Source organism: Eumetopias jubatus, unplaced genomic scaffold (assembly GCF_037043125.1).
Source record: "Eumetopias jubatus isolate StellerSeaLion01/CBP00866 unplaced genomic scaffold, mEumJub1_p1.0 scaffold_9, whole genome shotgun sequence".
Classification (NCBI taxonomy): domain Eukaryota; kingdom Metazoa; phylum Chordata; class Mammalia; order Carnivora; family Otariidae; genus Eumetopias; species Eumetopias jubatus.
In genome coordinates this window covers 89,795,301-89,820,791 of record NW_028274815.1, presented here as the reverse complement: position 1 = coordinate 89,820,791, position 25,491 = coordinate 89,795,301, and the positions used below count along the sequence as shown (strand labels likewise).

Below are 25,491 nucleotides of genomic sequence, written 5' to 3'. Positions count from 1 at the left end.
CAGTTTCCTTGCTGGTTATGGGTCTTTTCAGGTTTTCTATTTCTTCCTGTTTCAGTTTTTGTAGTTTATACATCTCTGGGAATGCATCCATTTCTTCCAGATTGCCTAATTTGTTGGCATAGAGTTGCTCATAATATGTTCTTATAATTGTGGATATTTCTTTTTTTTAAGATTTTATTCATTCATTTGAGAGAGAGAATGAGATAAAGAGAGCATGAGAGGGGGGAGGGTCAGAGGGAGAAGCAGACTCCCCGCTCAGCAGGGAGCCCAACGCGGGACTCAGTCCCGGGACTCCAGGATCATGACCTGAGCTGAAGGCAGTTGCCCAACCAACTGAGCCACCCAGGTGCCCTAATTGTGGGTATTTCTTCAGTGTTGATTGTGATCTCTCCTCTTTCATTCACTGTATTAATTTGGGTCCCTTCTCTTTTCTTTTGGATAAGTCTGGCCAGAGGTTTATCGATCTTATTAATTCTTTCAAAGAACCAGCTCCCAGTTTTGTTGATCTGTTCTACTATTCTTTTGGTTTCTATTTCATTGATTTCTGGTCTAATCTTTATTATTTCCCTTCTGCTGGATTTAGGCTTTATTTGCTGCTTTTCTCCCCCCAGCTCCTTTAGGTGTAAGGTTAGGTTGTGTATTTGAGACCTTTCTTATTTCTTGAGAAATGTTTGCATTGCTATATACTTCCCTGTTAGGACTGCCTTTGCTGCATCCCAAAGGTTTGGAAAGTTATGTTTTAATTTTCATTAGTTTCCATGAATTTTTAAATTATTCTTTAATTTCCTTGTTGACCCATTCATTCTTTAGTAGGATGCTCTTTAGCCTCCATGTAATTGAGTTCTTTCCAAATTTCCTCCCGTGATTGAGTTCCAGTTTCAAAGGCTTGTGGTCTGAAAATATGCATGGAATTATCTCAATCTTTTTTTTTTAAGATTTTATTTATTTATTTGACAGAGAGGGAACACAAGCAGGGGGAGTGGGAGAGGGAGAAGCAGACTTCCTGTGGAGCAGGAAGCCTGATGCGGGGCTCAATCACAGGACCCTGGGATCATGACCCAAGTCAAAGGTAGACGCTTAACAACCAAGCCACCCAGGGGCCCCTATCCCAATCTTTTGGTACAGATTGAGACCTGATTTGTGAACCAGTATGTGATCTATTCTGGAGAATGTTCCACGTACACTCAAGAAGAATGTGTATTCTGTTGCTTTAGGATGGAATGTTCTGAGTATATCTGTGAAGTCCATCTGGTCCAGTGTGTCATTCAAAGCCCTAGTTTTCTTGTTGATCTTCTGCTTACATGATCTGTCCATTTCAGTGAGGGGGGTATTAAAGTCCTCTACTATTATTGTCTTATTATTGATGTGTTTCTTTAATTTAGTTATTAACTGTCTTGTATAATTGACTGCTCCCATGCTAGGGGCATAAATATTTACTATTGTTAGATCTTGTTGGATAGACACTTTAATTATAATATAGTGTCCTTCTTCATCTCTTATTACAGTCCTTGGTTTAAATTCTAATTTGTCTGTATAAGGATTGACACCCCTGCTTTCTTTTGATGTCCATTAGCATGATAAATGGTTTTCCATCCCCTCACTTTCAATCTGGAGGTGTCTTTGGGTCTAAAATGAGTCTTGCAGACAGCATATTGATGGGTCTTTTTTTTTTTTTATCCTATCTGACACCCTGTGTCTTTTGATTTGAGCATTTAGTCCATTACATTCAGAGTAAGTATTGAAAGATATGAATTTAGTACCATTGTATTTATCTGTAAAGTCACTGTTTCTGTACATTGTTTCTGTTCCTTTCTCATCTATGTTACTTTTGGGTTCTCTCTTCGCTTAAAGGATTCCTTTTAATATTTCTTGCAGGGCTGGTTTGGTGATCACAAATTCTTCTAGTTTCTGTTTGTCCTGGAAGCTTTTTTTTTTTTTTTTAATCTCTCCTATTTTGAATGAGAGCCTTGCTGGCTCTCAATCAAGTATTCTTAATTGCATATTTTTCTCATTTAGAACCCTGAATATATCATGCCAGTCCTTTCTGGCCCACCAGGTCTCTGTGGATAGGTCTGCTGCGAGTCTAATATTTCTACCCTTGTAGGTTATGGACCTCTTGTCCCGAGCTGCTTTCAGGATTTTCTCTTTGAGATTTGCAAGTTTCACTATCGTATGTCAGGGTGCTGACCTATTTTTATTGATATTTGAGGGGGGTTCTCTGTGCCTCCTGGACTTGGATGCTTGTTTCCTTCCCCACATTAGGGAAGTTCTCTGCAATAATTTGCCCCAGTATACCTTCTGCCCCTCTCTCTCTTTCGTCTTCTTCTGGGATCCCAATTATTCTGATATTGTTTCATTTTACGGTATCACTTATCTCTCAAATTCTCCCCTTGTGATCCAGTAGTTGTTTACATCTCTTTCTCAGCTTCTTTATTCTACATCATTTTGTCTTCTATGGCACTGACTCTCTCTTCTGCCTCATTTACCATAGCAGTTAGAGCTTCCATTTTTTATTGCATCTCATTCATAGCCTTTTTTGTTTTGACTTGATTAGATTTTTTCTTTTATTTCTCCAGGAAGGGATTCTCTAGTGTCTTCTATGCTTTTTTCAACCCCAGCTAGTATCTTTATAATCGTTACTCTGAACTCTAGTTCTGACACCTTACTTATGCCCATACTGATTAGGTCCCTTGCTCTCAGTACTGCCTCTTGTTCTTTTTTTTGAGGTGAGTTTTTTGTCTTGTCATTCTGTCCAGAGAAGAATAGATGAATGACAGAACAAAATATTAAAATGGCAACAGTGACCCCCGAGAAATATACATTAAACACTTCAGAAAAGACCCGATTCTGGGGGGAAAAAAGGAGGGAATACAATTAGACCCATGAACAGAATAGAGCAATACACTGGATCCTGTGTGTATTTTGGTCATTTTGTTAGAAAACTAGATCCCAAAATTACAAGGAAAGAAAAACTTATATATGTGCAAAAAATTAAATACAATGAAAGTATAGACTGTAACTGTAAAAATGAAAAATAAGAAACAAAAAAAAAAGAAGGAATATGAACAGACAGGTGGACAGAACAGAGCAATACACTTTATCCTGAGTGTATTTTGGTCGGTTTGTTAGAAGAAACTACATCTCAAAATTGTAAAGAAAGAAAAACATATATAGAAACATAAAATTAAGTACAGTAAAAGAATAGAATGTAACTGTAAAGATGAAAATTTAAAAAGATTTAACAAAAGAGTTGATAAAATAAGAAATTGGTTGAAAAAGGAAAGAGAAAAAAATTAAAATTGAAAGACTAAAATTTTTTTGTGGGGAAAAAAATCCATGGATTCTATATCCTATATTCCTCTAGTGCTGGAGTTCTGCCATTCTCAATGATCGGTAAGCTTGGTCTTGGCTGGATGTTCTTGCTGGTCTTCTGGGGGAGGGGTCTGTTGCAGTGATTCTCAAATGTCTTTGCCCCGGGTGGAACTGCACTGCCCTTGCTGGGGGCCAGGCTAAGCAATCTGCTACAGTTTGCTCTCAGTAACTTTTGTTCCCTGAAGCCTTTCTGCACAGCTTTAGGGGATGAGAATGAAAATGGTGGCCTCCCAGTCTCTGGCCTGGAGCTGAGAGCTCAGGGCCCCACTCCTCTGTGAGCCCTCAGAGAAAAGCAGTCAATCACTCCTGTCTCCCCGGTTTCCATCTGCATTCCATGCTCACCCGGCCTCTGACCAAGCATTTCTGTTTCAGCCAGGCAACCCCTGCAGATTCCTGCAGTGGGCTCCCACGCTGCTCCTCTGGGGGGAGGAAGGGGAGTCTTGCCAGTTCCACCACTTGTTGGACCCCTGCTCGTGGTTTATGGCAACCCCGAGCTGAGCGCCTACTCCTGGGCTCACTGATTGCAGCCTGTTTCCCCACTTTGATGCCTGGGAGCTCTGCTGCACTCAGACACCCCGTCTTCCTATGACCCCGGAGGATTCTGAGACCACACCGTTCCACCTAGAATTTCACCACCTGAACACCTTTCAGGCAAGGACTTCCCTCAGTAGAGCAGACTTCTAAAAGTTCTGATTTTGTGTTACACTGCTCTATCACTTTCCAGTAGCCAGCTTATGGAGGCTCCCTCGCCCCGCGGTTTATCTTCCCATATATCACCTTGGATTCACATCTCTGCACCTCCTACCCTTGTAGAAAGTGGTTGTTTCCTATTTGTAGAGTTGCAACTATTCTTTTCTTAGATCTCTGGTTGATTTTGCAGATTTTCAGAATGATTTAATAGCTATCTAGCTGAATTCCTGGGACCAGACGAAACTAGGGTCTCCTATTCCTCCACCATCTTGGACTGGAAATCGCTATGGGATTTTTTTGTTTGTTTGTTTGATCATGCAATTTCCTGATTTGGAATAAAATTCCCCTTTAAGAACATGTGTGACTGCCTGTAGTCAAGGCTCTTGATAGGCCCAGAATGCAGGGCTGATTCTGGCCCCCGAAGAGGATATGTATTGTACTGCAAATGGTATGAAGAACCAAGCCCCAAGGGCCCACTGGACAGAACATCCAGAAGCAGTCCAGGTCCTTTGGGCAATAGTCTGGGCAGGAATCACTGGGAGCCTGCAATCCTATTCATGGCTAGGGGCTTTAGTAGCAAAGGGGATATACTGAGAGGTTCCATGAGGTATCACACATCCTTTGAGCCTGTGAGCTCCATGAAAGCAGGGCTGAGCCCTTTTGTTTCCCTGCTATAGACTCAGTGCCTACAGCACCCCACTATACACACATACTCAATAGTTAACATTTGGGGTATATGTGTGTACGGCTCAAATATTTGTTGGCTGAATGATAAAATGCAACCACATCTTGCAAAGGCATTACAGCTCTTTCCTCTTGTATTAGTTTGCTCAGGCTGCCGTAACAAAATAGCCCAGCTGGGTGGCTCAGGTAACAGAAATGTATTGTCTCCCAGTTCTAGAGCTGGAGGGCCAGTCAAGGTTGGGCATGTTTGGTTTCTCCTGAGGCCCCTCTCCTTGACTTGCTGCCTGCAGTTTTCTCCCTGTGACCTCACACGGCCTTTCCTCTCTTTGTGCATCCCTGGTGCCTCTTCCTTTTCATAGAAGGACACCAGTCCTACTGGATTAGGGCCTCACACTTTCAACCTTATTTAACATTAATTACCCTTTTAAAGACATTGTCTTCCAATGCAGTTACATTAGGGTTAAGGCCTCAACATATGAATTTGAGGGGTGGGACACAATTTAGTCCACAACACCCCTCCTCACCTGCAGGGCCCTCACTGTCCTTCACCTTATGTACCCACTTCCTTCTCTTTCTCTTCCGTCTCCACAGACCCACTTTCTCTTTCTCTATGGCTTTACCTCATTCGCCCTTTTAGAAGTTCACTCAACAAAAGTGGAATGTGCTGAGTTCACAAGGCAGGAGCCCTGTGGTTTTGCCTCAGACCTGTTTTGTTTGGCTTGATGATGGGCCTTCCTGTGGGTCACCTCTCCACACCACTTCTGTGCCCTTGCACTGGCCCCTTTGGCTCATCCTCAGGTGGGTCTGGCCCCCATGGGCATTTTAGAGGGGAATTCCCAAACCAGAGCCTCTGAGTCCCAAATTGTGCACAGAATTCAGCTTGCACACTGGGCTCATTTGGTGGATGCCAACTGACCAGCCAGAGGAGTCAGAGAAGAGGTCAAAGACAGGAGCTCCTCTAAGAAGGAGGAAACGATTGGCAGAGAAACAATTGGTCTGCATCTTAAATGAGGGTCCCAGCCTTTCTCTGTCTCTCTTTTACCCAAGCATATTTTAACCCCAATAAAGGGGTCTGCTTTTCATATTCTTCTTATTTGGCCACCATTACACACATACACACCCTATTAACACAACCACACTGCACACACTGACACCCAACCACTCACACACTCACTAAGCATATATGTACAGCCCACTAGGCATACCCTATAACACCCACACACCCCACAGCACACAATCCCACTACAGATACCCCATCAAGCACATGAATACTCACTACTCACACCTACACATGCAATCCCACTCCTCACACACATGACCCCACTACATACACACCCAACCACTCACACATAATTCCACTAAATACCTTCCACTACATATATGCCTCACTACTCACAAATACCCATTAATCACACACACACATAAGCACCCCATTACACATACAACTTCACATATGTATACCACAGTACTCAGCACATATAATACACACACACCCCTACACAAATTCTCACTACTTACATGCAATCCCACTGCATACATGCAAACCCCCTATACATGCACACCATTACACACACCCCACTACTTGCATATATACACATGCATGCAGCCCATTATGCACACACTCCCAAACACAGAGCCATGCACACTCACCCACACAACCCTCTATAAGTGCTCCCCACCGCAGAGACCTCACTGTGCACACACACACCCCTTCTACAGATATGCACACATACACTATACATATCCAACCTACTTCAGACATACACTTCTACATGCACTTACACTTATATATTTTCACCCCATACCCACACTTGCTCACGCACCCCATTACACACATGCACACAAATCCATAAACATATACGTAAGCCTCACCACCTCCTTTTCTACCATGTTGATGACAATTTTCTCCATACTCCCAGCCTCATATTCACAGCCTGCTTTTGACTGCCCATCCTACAAATCCAAATTTCATTTCTCACCATCCCTACTCAGACTCCTTTCTCCAACCAGGCTGATCACTTTCCTTTTCTGCAGACCTAGAACCCCTGGCACTCAGTAGGGGTCCAATAAGTTTCTGTTAAACTGAAATGTTGTTCTCTGCAAATGTTCTCTCCCTTCTTTGCCCAAAGCAGATATTTTGCTTCCTTCAATACCTAGCTTAAGATTCATGGCCACTGCACAGTAGCTCCCTTACCTGATGTTCTTCTAGGAAGTGTTCGATTTTGTACCATACGCCTTGCTTATATACCAAGATGTCAAAATTGAAGCTATGATCTAAGCAGCAGACATCAGATACTAAACTTATTGTGAGGCTCCCTGATAGAGTGTTCAAGGTAGTAGTCCAGCGCTTGTTTCCTGACTTTTGAGCTCCCCCACTCACTTTACAATATAAAGAGTAGAGAAAGTGGAGCCAGAGGTGGAAGGGAATAATGGAGTTTCTGTGGAGAGAGGTTCTGCAGCCCGAGTCCCATCTCCTTAGGGGGTGGTAGAGGAACTACCCCCTTAACCTCAAGCCTGGAGAGTGAGACGCAGTAGTAAAACTCAGGGTGACACACATTTCCTGCAGAAAGCATGTGAGTTCAAGGGGTTGTGGCAGGGGAGTCAGGGACAGCAGAGGGCTGTGGGTGGGTGTAACCTACTTCTCACTGACAGTGGGGCAAGGACATGGGAGAGGGGCTGACCTGGAACCAGTTAGAACCCTTCCCAGGAGCATTGCCTGGGAAAGGAAGGGAATGTCACTGGTGACAGTGGTGGAGAGGTCTGCGAGGAGCAGGGCCGGTGGGGCAGCCCCCTAGAGAAGGGGACCAGAAGCAGCAGCTGCAGGGGTCCAGCAGGGGCTCTGAAAAGCTGCTGTGAGTTCCCACAGGTAGTGAGGTGTGAAAGCCTGCTGCACCTTTAGGCTGTGGAGCCAACTCAGGACAGCAGCAGGCTCTGACTGAGTGAGAACCTCCCTGTCCACCTCCCACACCTCCCCTCTGCTCAGGAACAGAGGAGTGCAAAAGAAACTGTACTTCATCACACAGGGGGGATCCATTTACACATCTGAATCAAGACTGTGACTTAAAGTGATCCTAGGACTATTTCCTAGGAATGAACAGAAAAGCCTGGAGGAGTTTTCATCTAGTCTTCATCCACTGGCAGGAGAAAGCTTCCCCTACCTGTGTCAATATTAAAGGAACAATAGGTGACAGAAAAGTTTCATTCTGATTACATTCCAGTGTCATCCTTGTTCAGTTTACTGGTTACACATGTATTTTCTATTAAGTTCTTTAGCATTCATATCTGTTGGTATTCCAAATGCGATCCTTGCTTTCTTTAATCTGCTACAATATCGGAGTACCTGGGTGGCTCAGGTGGTTAAAGCATCTGGCTCTTGGTTTTGGCACAGGTCATGATCTCAGGGTCCTGGGATCAAGCCCCATGTTGGACTCCCCACTCAGCAGTCTGCTTGAGATTCTCTCCCTCTTCTTCTGCCCCTCCCCCCACGTGTTCTCTCTCTCTAAATAAATAAATCCTTAAAAAAAAATAAACCTGCCACAATATCTAGCACTTCACTGGGGGCAAGCAGAGACTATGGTGGCCCTGGGAATGAGTATGGCTAGGCTCTCACATGGCAAGACCTTGCACAAGTTATTTCACCAGCCTGTGTGTGCAGTGTATCCATTGCTCTTCTTTGGCTCTTACTTTGGCTTGGTGTTGTTTATCATTCTTAGAGCGAGGAGTTAACCCACCAAATTCCCACAAAATTTGCTCATTCCAAGGACTTAAAGCTAATAAGAGAGTTGTTTTCAGGGGAGAACTGTCCCATTTTTACTGACATCTGCTGGACACTTAGTGGAGCACTGTGTGTGTGGTTTTCAAAGTGTATCTTACTGTTACTTGTTAAATTTTTAAGGACAGATTTCAAGCTTGGGAGATATGCAAAAAGACTAAATCTACATCTCTGTTAGGAACTCGGCAAGTGGAATATGGGTGATATACACCAACAAATAAACCATAATAAAATTTAAGTTTTAAATCACTTACAAGTGTACAATTTAGGGGTATTTAGTACATTCACAATCAAACTATCAGCACTATCTAGTTCTGGAATATTTTTGTCATTCCATAAGGAGACTCCATACCCATAAGCATTCACTCTTTTTCCCATTTCGGTAAAATCATGAACAATTTCTTTAAGCCATTTTATCATCTTATCCATCATAAAAGGCCAGACTGACACTCCAGAAAAAAAAATCTTCCAAGAAATCCAGTGGAAATAACTATATTGTCATATATATTTGAAGACTGATTAAAAACATGTTTTTATTCTGGCTAAATTTTAGCCCTATTGTTAGGAGTAAGTTAATTTTTTAAAGCATAAATCGCATGTACCCCCCCCCTTAGAAGGATTTTAATTACAAAGAAATCTGAGAGACTATAGCTTAGAAGTGATCATAGGAACAGAGTTGTCAATCAAAACAAGTATCGATGTCCAAGCAATGTTGAAAATTCAGGAACACAGAATGAGACCCACTATCATGAGATAAGCCAAAATGTCATATACAAGAATATAGACAAAAAGGGAGTTGAGGAAGAGATCTTAAGAAATAAGCTGCATACATAACTCAAAACAAAATTAAAAGGAAGAAAAAGGCTATAGGCATGCTGTAAATCTCCACCTCAAATGGACAGCATTTCTTAAGCTGTGGGTAGTGACTATGGGGCACAGGACTGATTTTGTGGTCTCCACCTACATTAAACATGAAACAGAAAACATCTTCCATATTGTTTTACAAGGAACTACACATCTAATACTGTTTCTACCCCAAACTCAACTAAACCATAGTAAAGGAATCTGAACACACACACATACACATCAGGAAAACAAGCACCAACAAAATTTTGAAAGCTGGAAACATGTGGACAAGTGGCAAATAATTAGTAGACCCAGGAAAGCAGAGTCTGGACCAACAGTGGGAGGAGCTGAGAAGCCATGAGGTACATAGTAGATTCCTCCAAAAATTTAGGCACCAACACTACCAGATACCTCAGGGCTTAAGGAGAAGGGTGATGGGGAGTTGAATTAAGGAGGATGGGGTAAAAAGTGTTCAAAACACAATTCCTGCCCCCACCCCACCCTGAAGTCCTAACTCCAGAGAAGTTGGGATGTTACTCTGGAGAGTAAAACAGAGGATGTCTAAACTGGGGGATAGCACATATAATTGGGCTTAATTACAGCCAGAAACAGATATTAAGTGACTATACGAATACCTCCTTCCCACTCAATTCCTAGGTGATGACATCAGACCTCTACCCTTCAGTCAGGAGAGCAGTTCTCTAGAGGATCAGACCAACCAAAAGCAAAGAGCTTAAAATGGTGATCTCAGGGGTTCTCCAATGAACAGCCTACCCTTGATACCCTATAGTAAAAGAGCCTCCAAGTTGACAAGCCCCACCCACTTGTGCAGAGCTTCCAGTCAGCATCTTCATCCTTCCTCTCTTATTCATGAATATCAAGGATTTCTGGGTATGTGAGGAAAGCCTTTAATGTGAACAAATAGATCCAAATAAATGGATTAGAGCAACTTGGAAGAAATAGTGGATTCTGTGGATTCTTCAAAAACTTAATTTTCTGAGACAATATTCCACTCAAAACAAAAAGTGTTATTAAAAAGGAACATTTAGAAAACAAAACAAAGCTCTTGGAAATTAAAAAATATGATTAACGGGGGAAAAAATCAGTAGGACTATAAGATATAGTTGAAGAAGCCTCCTCAAAGTGGAACAAAATAACAGATGGAAAAATAGGAGGAAAAGAGAGGAGGTCCATCATCTGAATAGTAGGAGTTACAGAAAATGAAAGCAGGAAAAAACAGTGGGGAAGCAATTTTCAGTGAAGTCATTATATTTTCCAGGAATGAATAATACTAAGATATTGATCAGAAGGGTTTAGAGTGCCAAGCACACAGGATGAAAACAGACCATCACCAAGATGTACCATCACGGACCACTGGGGGAAAACTACAGTTCTAAGAGCTTCAGGAGAGAAAAAAACTGATCATGTAAGTATGGCCACTAGAAGACCACAGAGCAATGCCTTTGAAATTCCAAATGAAAATGACATCCAAATGCATGCTGTGAACTGTCAATGATGAGAGAAGAGTAAAGGCATTTTCAGACACTTATGATCTTAAACATTTGACCTCTCACACACATTTATTTAGAGAACCTACTCAAGGAAGCATGCCACCAAAAAGAGGGAACAAATGAAACATGGGAACATGCAGGACAAAACCAGGAAATCCAAGGTAAGAGGTAAAGGAAGTCACTAGGATGGCAATTGTGCAGCAAGTGGAAGAAAACACATCAGAGTGGAGCAGGGCAAGGGCTCCATAGCTGTGCTGACCTTCCCCTCAAAGTGAATGATAGGAACAGGGAAAATCAATGGAACCATCACTTTTATTGATGATGTTAACAAGAACGACAAGTGGATGGCAGAGACCATAAAGGTATACATTCCTAACATGAATGACTTAAACAGAAGTTTTAGAACTCTCTTTTTCAGTTATCTTAGCAAGAGCTTTTTTTTTCCTGAAACTGAAAAGCAGAAATAAAAAACCTGCCTAAATTAAGAGGAATTCTGTATAGTCTTATGTACCTATATATGCAGATATACAGGAAGTTGCGCACAGCAGTGGCCTATAGGAGTGGTGGACCTCTGGGAAAGTGGAGACTTTGCCATTCACCTTTTCATTCTTTTGACTTGTGTACCACAAAAAATAATTGTTCAAATGTGAATATATTCCCTAATTTAAAAAGATGGAGTGAAAAAAACTGATCGTGTATGGCAAGCAGTTTTATAAAACTTGCCTGTTATTAATGTTTTTGTTTTTTGTTTTTAGAATAATATTCTTCAAGATTTAAAAAATGATGTAATAGTGTTATATATAATACTCTAATATATTGATGTGTGATGCTGAGGGTTTGTCCTTTTAGCTATCCCACAGGATGGATATAAGCAGTGTCACATTCACTCTCTATATTACATATATATTATATATATATTCACTCCATATATTATAATACACTATATAATAGTGTATATATAGAGTTTTATATAGTAAGTATATAAAACTGTATTTAACATATAGTATTTATATAATACTGTATTTAATATATAAATTATATATTAAACTATTTAATATATAGTAACTAATATGTTCAGTATAGATTTATATAAGAGAGAGAGAAAGAGCACAAGCAGGGAGAGGGGCAGTGGGAGAAGCAGACTCCCCACTGAGTAGGGAGCCCAATGCGGTACTCCATCTCAGGACCTTAGGATCATGACCTGAGCTGAAGGTAGACGCTGAACTGACTGAGCCACTTGGGTGCCCCAGTATTCAGTATTAATAAATGTGCTTAATGGGTGGTGATGGAAACTTTGTTATTGCAGGTTACAAAGAAGTCTGAAAGTGCTAAACCAAGTATCTTTGTAACTACAAAAACCCTTTCCTACAATTCTTACTGAACATCCACTGGGTTCTGGTTATCAGATCTAAGATGTTTGTGCACCAGTGGGTTGCATGTGTATATGGAATCAGAAAACATTCATCTTTGTGTTAGTATTCCAGGTGCAGTGTCCATTTTTGTCTACTCTAGGCCCTCCTCTACCACCAAGTTTTTCTCCAAGGAAGGGTGCAAATGGAATGCAATATTGCATTACTGCATGTACCAAATGCAAACTGGAAGAACAAGGAAACAATCCATACCCCCCACCCCATAACTTTTGCTGAAGAACTGCTCACTTGACATCCTAGGAACTATCTTGCTAAGATCTGTCATTATGATCTAGAAGCAATGAACCTTCTCCAGTTAGAGTGAATGTGACACTGCCTACATCCATCCTGTGGGATAGCTAAAAGGACAAACCCTCAGCATCACACATCAATATATCAGAGAAACCACACACATAATTATTTTTCTGCCTAGATCCTCCAATTTAATAATTTTTAAATAGCTAAAATATAATCAAGGTCACATGGGTACCATACCTGGAACTATACACAAACATACCCTGTTCACAAATGTTTAACTTCATAGCAACAACACCCTGGGACAGTCAAGGACACAATCACAGTTGTAAAAATTAAGAGTGAAAAGTAAACACAACAGGACATTTGCACAAAAGCAGAGAATCCTGTTCTTGGCAAGAGGCAGGAAATGACTGGCTAAAGAAATAAGGATAGGCATACTCTAGAATCTATGTATCATAATCATAGGATATTTAAAGGAGTCATAGCTATATATATTCTAACAGTCTAATATTTTACATTAGTAGCTTCTTATACAAAAGTTAAAAAAAAAAACCTGCCAAAAACCAACCCAAATCATTATTTTTTGCCTTAACCATTTTATTCCAAGTTGGTGAAGACATGAGAATGTCTAGCTTAATGACCTAGAAAAAGTTTTCTAGTTGCAAGATGCCTTAGTCATTAATTAATAAACTCAAAGTGAACACTGAATTGGATATAGAAATTGTGAAACAGGATATGTTTCCTAAAATTTGAAAGACAGGGAACGTAACACCAAGAGCCACTTAAGTTATAGTAAAATGGCACCCTGAAATTATTTCATAGCAAAACATAAGTTTCTGTTAGCTTTCATCATATGGGTGAAACTATTCAGTCAGTAGAGAATTTATGGGAGAGCTACATGGTTAGGCTGCACCTCTGAGGTATCCACAGAAGGAAAATGACTTTTGGTGCCATGTGGCTTGTACTTATCCCCAGCCAGGCAGTCTAGTCCCCTGAGCCCAATTGTATACCTGGGAAAAGATTGTAAAAATACTTCCGTAAGAGGTAAAGACTAGTAAGAACCTACAAGTGCACTCTGGAAAGATGTGAAACTGTCATGGAAAAGGAGCACCACATGTTGATTTTAATGGCTTTTTTACTGGAGAAATCTATTTGTCATGTATATACCATAGGAAAATGCCCCCCTGCCCCCAAAAAAAGGTCATGCAGAAAAACTGGATTCATAAAAGAACATATATATTCAAAGTAGGCAAAAATATGGTATATATCTTTTAAAAAGGAAAATATGCAAAATAATTTCACTATGGAATGCCTTGATTGGCATGTGACTTAGCACTTATTTCCTATTAATCAGATCCAATTGTTCTGATAAATCTCTATTATATATCTGTTTTTAGAATATTTTAAAAAAATATCTATTTTTAAGACAGAACATAAAACCTGTATTTGTGCATCCATGTATAAGCTATCTTGCCTGGTATCTTCATGGATCCAAGATGCTAAAAGATTAATAATTTCTTAAAAACCTCAAGTCACAGATTAACAAATAATATATTTCCTCAAATTTTCTGGATTATACTACTAAAAGTAACTTCTATTAATTAATGTACTCTGGATTTCCAGATATAAATACCAGTCAGTCGTTGATTGGCTATTAAATTGTAAGTAAAATTATTCTCAGAACTGGGTCTTAGTATATGGAATGCCTTAACTTTTCTTAGTTCAAAACCTGTAATTTGACCCTAAAAATACATAATCATGCCCTTTTCTGTGCCTTAAGCTGACATACTGACTGTACAATCTATACTCTGTAAGAGAGCAGGTAACTCTAGCACAGAAGAAACTATATAATGTGGCACGGGGGATGACTTCAGTGGCATTATTCCATTTTTATTTATCCAGACTGTTGCTTTCAGCCCTGCATTGAGGCCTCCTTGTATATCTGTTTCTAGTGTGTCACCAACCATCACACAGTCCCCAGGCTGTACTCCGAGGAGATCACAGCCGTGATAAAATATGGAAGGTGCTGGTTTCTCTTCTTTCTGCTCTCCGCCTACAATGATAGCGTCAAAATAGGACTGGCAGGCACAAGCCTCGATCTTCTCCCTCTGGGTCTGTCGGTCTCCATTTGTTAATAAAAGTAGGCGGACCTCCTTCCGAAGTTCAGTGAGCATGGCTTTGACATCTTCTGCTAGTATCATATGCTGTAAACGTGTAGATTTCCACAGGAAATAACATTCTTCAGCCAATTTCCTATTGGCTGCACCACCCTTCGTTTCCTGGATTGCTTCTTCCCAGTGTAAAGTCCTTAGGTCAGTAATACATGTACTAGAAGGATGAAAACATTCCTTGCTGAGTTTAACTTGAACTTTGTCACAAATGGTTTCAGCCTCTTCTTTGTAATGGTATTTTGATTGTAAGAGCTTTATTACCTAAATAAAGGAAACAACTCCATTAACACACTTCAGGTCTTTTATAGTCATGCCCTGAGAAGCCAAGCCATGTTCTTATAATCCCAGAGTAGAGATTCCAACTCCATGTGCCTGCCTTAAGGCAGCTGTTACCACACCATTTCTGGTGGGAATTGGTCTCATTTTCAAAGAATATCAGAGGGAAGATCTCCCAATCTCTCTACACAACTCATTCATATTTTTGACTGATTTCTATTCTAAGAAGTATCTTCAGATATAGGTCATAAAAACCCTTCATTTGGCAGCTTACCACCTTCCATTCTGGTTATGAAGAAATAGAAATAAAACCTAGGTTTAAATTTAGTAAAACATTTTAAATTCCTCACAACCATTATATAGACTCTTCCCGAAAATAATGCTGGTTCATCCAACCTTTTCTTATCTACATCCATTTTACCTTTTGAAGGCCTAAACTGACCACCATATAAAATGGGACCTAATTCTGTACTTTTAAAAACATGTATTCAGTTCTAACAGAATCAAGCATGTTGGGGCGCCTGGGTGGCCCAGGCGTTAAGCGTCTGCCTTTGGCTCAGGTCATGATCCCAGGGTCCTGGGATCAAGCCCCGCACCGGGCTCCCTGCTCCACGGGAAGCCTGCTTCTCCCTCTCCCACTCCCCCTGCTTGTGTTCCCTCTCTTGCTGTGTCTCTCTGTCAAATAAATAAATAAAATCTTTAAAAAAAAAAAAATCAAGCATGTTCCATGATTTCAGCAGTTTAATGACCCAGGACTTTTTCCAAACCTAGTTTTCCAGATAAAAAACTTCAAGGAGTTCTCAGTCACCCTCTGTTACATTGGTTCTGAATCCCTTGTCAGAATTACACGCTCCCTCTCGTGTTCCCCCAACTTTTTATCTTGGCTTTTATTATATTCGGTTCTTTTCCATTTGGCCTCTTTTAACATTTACGGAGACCCTAATGTGGCAAGCATTGTGCCTAATGCTCACATATATTATTTCTAACCTTTTCCACAATTCTGCGAGGGACTCCCCTTTTTGAGATGAGGAAATGGAACTTCAGAACTATTAAGTAACTTGCCCAAGCTGGGATTTAAATCCACACTTGCCTACTTCCAAAGCGCATGTGCTTGCCTTTACACTATTGTATTAGGCAGTGGAGACTGGGTCTGTTGCCCTCATGACATTATCTGGTGGGGAAAATAAGCAGGTATGCAACAAACATAAATGCTGGGTTGAGTGCTATGACAGTCATGTAAACAACGGTGGAAATAAAATGTAAGAAGCAAGTCATTCCACAGGGTTATTGGATAAGATTTGGCAGAGAAAGTAGCTTTTTTTTCTAATTTTTTTAAAGATTTTATTTATTTATTTGACAGAGACAGCGAGAGAGGGAACACAGCAGGGGGAGTAGGAGAGGGAGAAGCAGCTTCCCATTGAGCAGGGAGCCCAGTGTGGGGCTTGATCCCAGGACCCTGGGATCATGACCTGAGCTGAAGGTGGATGCTTAAGGACTGACCCACCCAGGCACCCTGAGAAAGTAACATTTAAACCAAGGTATTACCAAGCCTTGAAGGTCGGCCTGGGAGGAGAATGAAATCATTCTAGACAGAAGGAATAGCAAGAACAAAGATACGGAGCTTAGAATTTTGAGAACTGGGAAAGGTGAGAAGCTGATTTCAAGCTGAAATGGAAGGCATATGAGGGAGGATCCTAAAAGATGAGGCTGAAGAGCATGTTTGCAACTGGTTAGTAAAGGGCCTTCAATCCCAGGCTGCTATAGATGCTACCCAAGTCCCCTTGGCACATAGTTTCCATACATGCCAATGGCTTCATACTGTTAAGTGATACTGTAATGCCAATTGGGCTTCATACTCTAAGTAACTAAGGGCTTTATTTGACCATGGGTGCACCCATGCACACAAGCTGGGGCTGAAGTGTTGCCCTGGAAGTGGGCCTCAACCAATGAGGGGCACAAATTGGTAGATTAATATCCCAGCTTTCTTGTCCCTTGGGAGGGACAACTGAAGATGCTCTGCATGCTGTCTCCCAGAGTTCCCCAACTGTTCACACCAGTAACCTGCTCATTTATTAGATTCCCTCCCTTCCTTGTATGATTCCACCATTCTTCTACAGCACTTGCAAGGATCACCTCCCAAATGGACTACCTGCATCTGAAGTTCCTATCTTAGGGACATCTGGGGAAAGTTGACAATGCCAAGACAACTTTGGATCTTTGGATAATGAGTGCAATGCACGTAGCTGGGACTAAAAACTGCTGTTGAAGCAAGGAGGTCAAACAAGTTAAAATGTGTTGCCCTAAACTATACAGGGAACAAGTAGTATGCTACTCACACCAGACACTCAATTCACCTACTGAAAAGGGGAAAGAGATTAATAGACACATTTTTCTTCCTTTAAAGTATAAGAATCACATCGGGGCGCCTGGGTGGCTCAGTCGTTAAGCGTCTGCCTTCGGCTCAGGTCATGGGATCCAGTCCTGCATGGGCTCCCTGCTCGGCGGGAAGCCTGCTTCTCCCTCTTCCCACTCCCCCTGCTTGCATTCCCTCTCTCACTGTGTCTCTCTCTGTCAAATAAATAAAACCTTAAAAAAAAAAAACACAACAAAAGTAAATATTGTTCAGGCTCTTTGTGCTCTTCAAAAAAATGCAACAGTTAAGAAGTCTTATTTCTTCAAGAAAAATACACCATTCCTAAGAATTTTAGGGGAAGGCAAAGTTAAATTTCAATTAACAAACCAGCTTTTACAGCCTCCATGCGAATGTCACCATCTTTTCTAACAATGTCAGTTGAATTACTCTTGAGCTGGGGCGCCTGGGTGGCTCAGTCGTTGGGTGTCTGCCTTCGGCTCAGGTCATGATCCCAGGGTCCTGGGATTGAGCCCCACATCAGGCTCCCTGCTCAGCAGAAGCCTGCTTCTCCCTCTCCCACTCCTCCTGCTTGTGTTCCCTCTCTCGCTGTGTCTCTGTCAAATAAATAAATAAAATCTTAAAAAAAAAAATTACTCTTGAGCTATGATGGAAGGATACCCTAAAGTTTTAGCAAACCTATTGCTACACAGTAAAAGAACACAGGCCTCTAGAAATCCACAGTGCTTAAGCTTAAATAGGAGCTGGCTCATAGTTAGCCAACAGAGAGCTCCCAGTAACTGTCCAATTTTCTGTTCCTGCAACTGGCAATTCATTTCACATGTTCTTAGGGCTCTGAAAAAAACAGAATTAGCTTACCTTAAAGGGGAGAGTCTTGTAAAGGTATAGCACACCACTTTCAAGTTTTGAAATTTCTTCCCATTATATCCTCTGAATTAACTTTCCCATTTTTTCACACAGCAACTAATTACAGATTCAATTGGGATCACAAGTAGCTTTTTTTTTTTAAGATTTTATTTATTTATTTGACAGAGAGAGCACACAAGCAGGGGGAGCAGCAGAGGGAGGAGGAGAAGCAGGTTCCCTTGCTGAGCAGGAAGCCCGATACAGGGCTTGATCCCAGGACCCTGGGATCGTGATCTGAGCTGAAGGCAGTTGCTTAACCGACTGAGCCACCCAGGCGCCCCCAAGTAGCATTTTAATATTAACATATTTGGGGGAAAAGCTTATCAGCCATTTACATATTATTAAAACAGAAATAACACCCACTGAGAATCACTGTTGTACACTTGAAACTAATGTAACATTGTATATCAACTATATTTCAATAAAAACAAAAGACACCTAACTTGAATTAGTTCATATTATTACTAGTATAAACAATCCTAACCCCTGCACTGAGAAAACAGGAATTTTTATTGAATTGGGGGTGGAGGAAAATGATTTCTAACTTGGAGGTGTGATGACATTTTGTGCAAGGGGTAAGGCAGGCTTGAAAAGGATTCTGAGTACAATTAAGCCCACCAGGTACCTAGGGGCCTGAAGAAAAGGGCCCTAAGATAGTGAAGGGGGGAAGGGGGAGATCAATTTGTAGATAAGATAAACTCAAGCTTCCACTTCAAAACTCTAAGTCTCATCTTAACCCATACAGAAAGGAAACTATATCCTTCTAACCTGCTCTCTGGACCCAGAATTAAAGTTAACTATCATCAGTACTAGTTTTTAGCTAACTGTGATTTAAACACTCTTTGAGGGCTAGTGTAGGAACTATATAATACTGTAACACTATGATATGATATGAAGTGGCTGAATTCCAAATAAAACTGAGTTAAAAATACATGCCCACAGGGGGACCTGGGTGGCTCAGTTGGTTGGGCGCTTGACTCTTGATTTCAGCTCAGGTCAGGTTGTGATCTCGGGTTCCTGGGACAGAGCCCCATTCAGGCTCCACGCTCATTTGGGGTCTGCTTGGGATGCTCTCTCTCCCTCTGCCCCTCCCCATGCTTGCACTCACTCTAAAATAAATGAATAAAATATTATTTATTTTTTTAAAAAGATTTTATTTATTTGACAGACAGACACAGCGAGAGAGGGAACACAAGCAGGGGGAGTGGGAGAGGGAGAAAGAGGCTTCCCGCTGAGCAGGGAGCCCAATGCGGGGCTCGATCCCAGGACCCTGGGATCGTGACCTGAGCCGAAGGCAGACACTTAACGACTGAGCCACCCAGGTGCCCCTAAATAAAATCTTTAAAAAAAAATTACATGCTCACTATGACTGCCTACATATAGCCTAACAATTCAAGCAGCCCTCATGTTTAGTCCAAGTCTTTCTTCAAACATCATTTACTCCATGTGACTTACCTGACCAACCTATTTAAAACTGCAATTCATTCTCCTCTCCACTTTTCCGAACATACTTATAAATAAACATACATTTGATGTATTATGTTCATGATCAACCACCACTAGAAAGTAAACTCACAAATGCAGAAATCTTTTCTGCTCTGTTTACTGAGAAACCCCAAATTCTGTGAACAGCTTCCTCTCAGGTAGTGACCCTGAAAGAAAGGCCTGAAAATGGCAGAAAGAACTAACTTTTCCAGAAGATTAAAAAAAATTAAATGGATATATAGAGTCGGTATATGGCTCCTTCTCCCCAAGCACAAGGCAATGACTAGACCTTTCCTCCCTTTCTCCTTTCATAAATCAAGAGTATTTATGAAAGCTGGTACGTTACTTTTGAATAGGCCAACATTTATGGATGGTGTTGTATTCTTTTTTTTTTTAGATTTTATTTCTTATTTGGGAGAGAGAGCACGAGCAGAGGGAGGTGCAGATGAAGAAGCAGGCTCCTCGCTTAACAGGGAGTCCAATGCGGGGCTCAATCCCAGGACCCCGAGATCATAACCTAAAGCAAAGGCAGATGCTTAAAACAACTGAGCCACCCAGGCTCCCCAGATGGTATTGTATTCTTACATGATAAAGCACTCCTTGTATAGTCAAAAGCACACAACTCAATTCTGCTCGTTTAATAGGATGTTTATAAAGGAGATGGCAACAGAACCAAGTCTGAAGACCTGGATTTTGATCCATTCATCCATTATTCATTAAATATTTACCATGTATCAAATGAATATGACCAAGATAGTTTGTTTCCTCTTAAGAAGCTCCTAAGTTGCAGGCATCTTAGTTGTAAAAATTAATTGTAATATCTTTTGATAAGTATATTTTAAGATATCTTGAACAAAATACAGTGTTGGTATAAGGGAGGGTGTAAAGACTAGGGAGAAATACGATCTGACTTTTTTTCAGGAATTTCACTCTGGCAGGAACGTGGAGGATGAACTGGACCCAGTAAGCTTGGAGACACCACCACAGCGATTGTCTAGGTGACAGACAAGTCCACCTTTAATTAAGATAAGGGCGGTGGGGGGGGTGGATATGCAGGAGGGGACAGACTGGGTGACAGGGTGGATGGTACAATTCTTCAAGTTTACGCTTGGATGCTATATACTTCCCATGCATTCAATTAAACCTGATAAGGACACTGAGGACCAATATCACCATTCAAATTTTTAAATAAGGATTTAAGATTTAGAGAGGTTAGGGAACTTGTTCAGGCACTTTCAGCTAGGTATTGGGAGAGTTGTGATTCAAACTCAAATGCCTGATTTTAACACATGAACTCTAGGCTGTAGCATGATTTGGCCTAAACCAAGAATTTAATTGCAATATACTGGGCTTGACCTGCCAAGAACACACAAGACAGCTAGAGAGACTGGAGGCAATACAGCATAGGGTGCTGCCCATGAGGTTGAGGTCAAGGGTATGCAAATGGAAGGGATAGTCAATAGTATGCAATACCTCAGCAAAGTCATTAATACAGACTTAAAATGTCCATTGACTCTGGCAATTTGGGAAGTGCCTAATGACCTGGCAAGTCTATTAAGTAGCACAAAGAGAAGCTATATGTCAAGGGATTAAGGAATAAATAAAAGGTGGAGACTGGAGATAATGTATATAGATTTCTTTTGAAAAATATTGCCGTCAACACAAAAACAGACACATAGGTCAATGGAACAGAACAGAGAATCCAGAAATGGACTTGACTCTATGGTCAATTAATCTTTGACAAAGCAGGAAAGAATATCCAATGGAAACTTAGGGCTAAGAATGTCAAATAGGAAAAGGGGAGAAACCATCCACAAATTTGATTAAACTATTAATATTAAGGTACGTAAATCCTTGGGTTGGAATCGAGAGAAAAAAAACTGTTCAGAGCTTTGGTTTCTAACAAGAATGTCCCAAAGGCTCTACTAATTCAAGGTCAGTTTATGGAAAAACTCTTGAATTGCACAAAACCCCATTAGGCAGGAGAAATGGGCAGGATAGAAGGACGTGGGTTCTGGGGGCAGCCAGTCTGCAGCAAGGACAGCTGGGCTGGAGGCCGCGGCTCACACCCACGACCTGGAAGTAGGAGGCTAGAAGTCTAGAGGCAGAGTTTAGTGCATTCACCCAAAGTCCTTGCTTCCCAGTCGGTCTCTAGGGTGCTGATGATTTCCTCAGACATGGAAAAAGCTTTTTTTTTTTTTAAAGATTTTATTTATTTGACACACAGAGAGAGAGAGGAAGCACAACCAGGGGGAGCAGCAGAGGGAGAAGGAGAAGCAGGCGCCCTGGTCAGGGAGCCGGATGCGAGGCTCGATCCCAGGACCCTGGGATCATGACCTGACTATGACCAAAGGCAGATGTTTAACTGACAGCCACCCAGGCACCCCAAGATAAAAAGCTTTTGCACAGCAAAGGAAACAGTCGACAAAACTAAAAGGCAACCTATAGAGTGGGAGAAGATATATGCAAATGTTTTATCAGATAAAGGGCCAGTATCCAAGATCTATAAAGAATTTATCAAACTCAACACCCAAAAAACAAATAATTCAGTAAGAAATGGGCAGAAGACATGAAAAGACTTTTCTCCAAAGAAAATGGCCAAGAGACACATGAAAAAATGCTCCACATCACTTTGCATCAGGGAAATACAAATCAAAACCACAATGGAGTATATTAGTCAGCCATCAAAAAGAATGAAATCTTGCCATTTGCAGCAACATGGATAGAACTAGAGGGTAATATGCTAATTCAATAAGTCAGAGAAAGACAAATACCACATGATTTCACTCATACATGGAATTTAAGAAACAAAACGGGAAGGGAAGGAAAAATAAGATAAAACCAGAAAGGGAGGCAAACCATAAGAAACTCTTAACTCTAGGGAACAATCTTGAGGGTTGCTGGAGGGAAGGTGGGTGGGGGATGGGGTAATAGCATGATGGGCATGAAGGAGGGCACCTGATGTAATGAGCACTGGGTGTTCTATGCAACTGATGATTCCCTGAAACCAATAAAACACTACATGATAACTAACTTAAATTTAAATTAAAAACAACAACAACAACAAAAAAAAACAAGGCCGTCAAGAGAGATAAATATCTAGTGAAGGAAGAAGTGTTCAAAGGAGGCTTCTTTTTTATTTTTTCAAGTATGGGACATACCTGAATATGCAGGAGTGAAACACACCAAGAAAGAGGATGAAGATGCAGGGAGTCAAAACCTGGGGCACCTAGGTGGCTCAGTCAGGTAAGCATCAGACCTGGGCTCAGGTCTTGAGGTCGCCCCGGTCCAGCCCCACTTTTGGGCTTAAAAAAAAAAAACAAAACAAAAAGCCCAGGGAGTCAAAAACCTAACTAATGAAGCATGAAAAGGTTGGGACTCTCAGGGTTGGAAGGATTAGCTTTTGAAAGTGGGTTTTCGCATCTGACAATCCTTGGTTTTCTCCCTAGAGCTGAATGCAGAAGAAAGAAAGCAGGGGTGGATTTGGGGCTTGAAGAAGTCTGATTCAGCATTTGTGGGTATGGAAAGGAGAGGATGCTGCCGAATAATGCCTCATGAAAGGAATGCTCTGTACAAGCAGGGACTGTGAGTGTCACTTCAGAAATCTTAAGGGTCACACCCACAGCAGGGAGACTGGAGGTGAATTTCTGCGGAGAAAATTTTCTGGAGTCAATTAAGTCCAGGCTCGCCACTGATAGTTGTGTAACTTCTTGGGTCTCCTCAAAGATCTGCCAAAGACCAGGCACTGCCAAAGACCACGCGGTGGAGAGGGCCAACCGCGGAGAGCCTGGCGCCACACTAGCCTAGCTGGTCCGAACCTGTCTTGGCAAAAAGCCAGGTGACCGTCTATGTTTGTGAGCAACTCTGCCACCGTGGCAGTTTTAACGACATTCTCCCGGGTCCCAAAGCGCTGGAAACAACTTCTAGAACCCACGTCTCGGAAGACGTGGGCGTAGCCAGGCAGGTAACCCAAGCCGCTGGGCGTGAGAGAAGGCAGCCTCCCCAGCCAGTTTCCCCTGCCCACTGGTCCTTCTTTCCCGCTCCTTCCCTCACGAGGTGGGTCTCAAAGGACGAGAAGCCAGTGCCTCCGGGATGACCCAGCGCCAGGCGCGGTGTCGATGGACTCGGCAGTGGGAAGGTCGGGGGTGGGAGGACACCAAGGGGACAGGAAAGCGCGCGACACGGGTTGGGCGCGCTGACCCTGCCCAGAGGACGACCGCGGGAGTCAAGACGTTACCTCCAACATTCCTTTTCTACTCGCCCCGGCCGTGTCGATGAGCGTGTTGTCCAGATCGAAGAAAACCGCCCGCACCCGATTCAGCACCATCCCGCCAGTCGCGCTCGCACCGCGCCAACTCGCTGCTGCTACCGCCGCCCGCGCATGCGTGAAGCCGGCCCGCGGTCAAGGAAGACGTGGGCGGGGCCGTGAGGTCACCTGACCATTCGGTGCTGCCCGCGGGACTCCCGCGAGAGGTCTCAATATTGTTGGAGCGTCTGAGGAAATGCCGCGAGACTCCGGGATCGTGGTCTAACCCGTGCGATCAAGGAACGCTTTCGTCAGTGGGAGAGTGGTTATCTAACAGCTTGAATGTGGAGGGTGATTAGTAGCGCTGTTTTTCTTCGTAGTCTCTTTCTGCTTATCTCTTTTTTTCATGTTGTCCTCCTGGCATGAGGAGAATGGCATAAGTACCCGGGGGAGGTTTTCTGCGCCATTTGGCGCCTGGGAAGGAGGCCTTTCCGGTTAGGCTATGGGTTGTCGCATGGGGAGCTGCCCGCTGTCCGAAGCGTCGCTGGTCTTTTGCGTGCCCTAAGTTGGGGTGTGAGCGGTTACTGGAGAAGTCATGTCGGTGGCAGGAATGCCAGTGGGGTGCAAAGGTGTGATATTTACCCTACTAGATAGAGTAGCCGTGTTAGAACTGGAGCCTGATTCCTTAAGACCCCTGTGTCAGGGCTGTGCTTGGAAAGACCCGGGACTCTGTAGGGTCTGCTGATGTTTTGTCCCCTTAGATTGCTTTTCCTGAAGACTTGCATTTCCAGGTTTTTGGATGCCTCATAAATGGTTTTCAGGTGTAGCAAGGAGCTGAGGGACTGAAACAGTCTATTGATCCCCAGAAGGTCAGTAACAACTGCTTTCTACTCCTAGCAGGACAAAGATGTTGAAATTCTGAGCTTCTAAATTGTCTCTATTGGGTAACTTTACTGGAATTTAGATATGTGGTCATCATCATTGACCAGAAATTTTCCAGCTGCAGACCAAATTGCCACCAGAATTTTGTTGGATCTGTGATCAAAGAGTGGTTTACATTTTTAAAGTGATTGGAAGAAATCATCAGGGAAATACAGATCAAAACAACGAGTTACCATATCACACCAGTCAGAATGGCTCAAATTAACAAGTCAGGGAACAACAAATGTTGGCAAGAATGACAAGAAAGGGGAACCCTCTTACATTGTTGGTAGGAATGCAAACTGCTGCAGCCAGTCTGGAAGACAGAATGGAGGTTCCTCAAAAAAATTGAAAATAGAATTACCCTATGACCCAGCAATTGCACTAGTAGGTATTTATCTAAAGGATACAAACATAGTGATTTGAAGGGGCACCTGCACCCCAATGTTTATAGCAGCAATGTCCACAATAGCCAAAATATGGAAAGAGCTCAGATGTCCATCAACAGATGAGTGGATCAAGGAGATGTGGTATGTATGTATAATGGAGTATTATTCAGCCATCAAAAATAAA

At 42.1% G+C, this 25,491-nt stretch overlaps 1 protein-coding gene across 1 annotated transcript; it reads right to left on the bottom strand.

The window, feature by feature from the left end:
- Positions 1 to 13,659: 13,659 nt before the first annotated feature.
- NANP (N-acetylneuraminic acid phosphatase) lies at positions 13,660 to 24,116 on the bottom strand. The gene is made up of 2 exons (XM_028123739.2): positions 23,989 to 24,116; positions 13,660 to 14,974 (listed from the first exon to the last, which is right to left on the bottom strand). The coding sequence occupies exons 1-2, from the start codon at positions 24,076 to 24,078 to the stop codon at positions 14,318 to 14,320; spliced, it is 747 nt and encodes a 248-aa protein (XP_027979540.1). The 5' UTR covers positions 24,079 to 24,116; the 3' UTR covers positions 13,660 to 14,317.
- Positions 24,117 to 25,491: the final 1,375 nt, after the last annotated feature.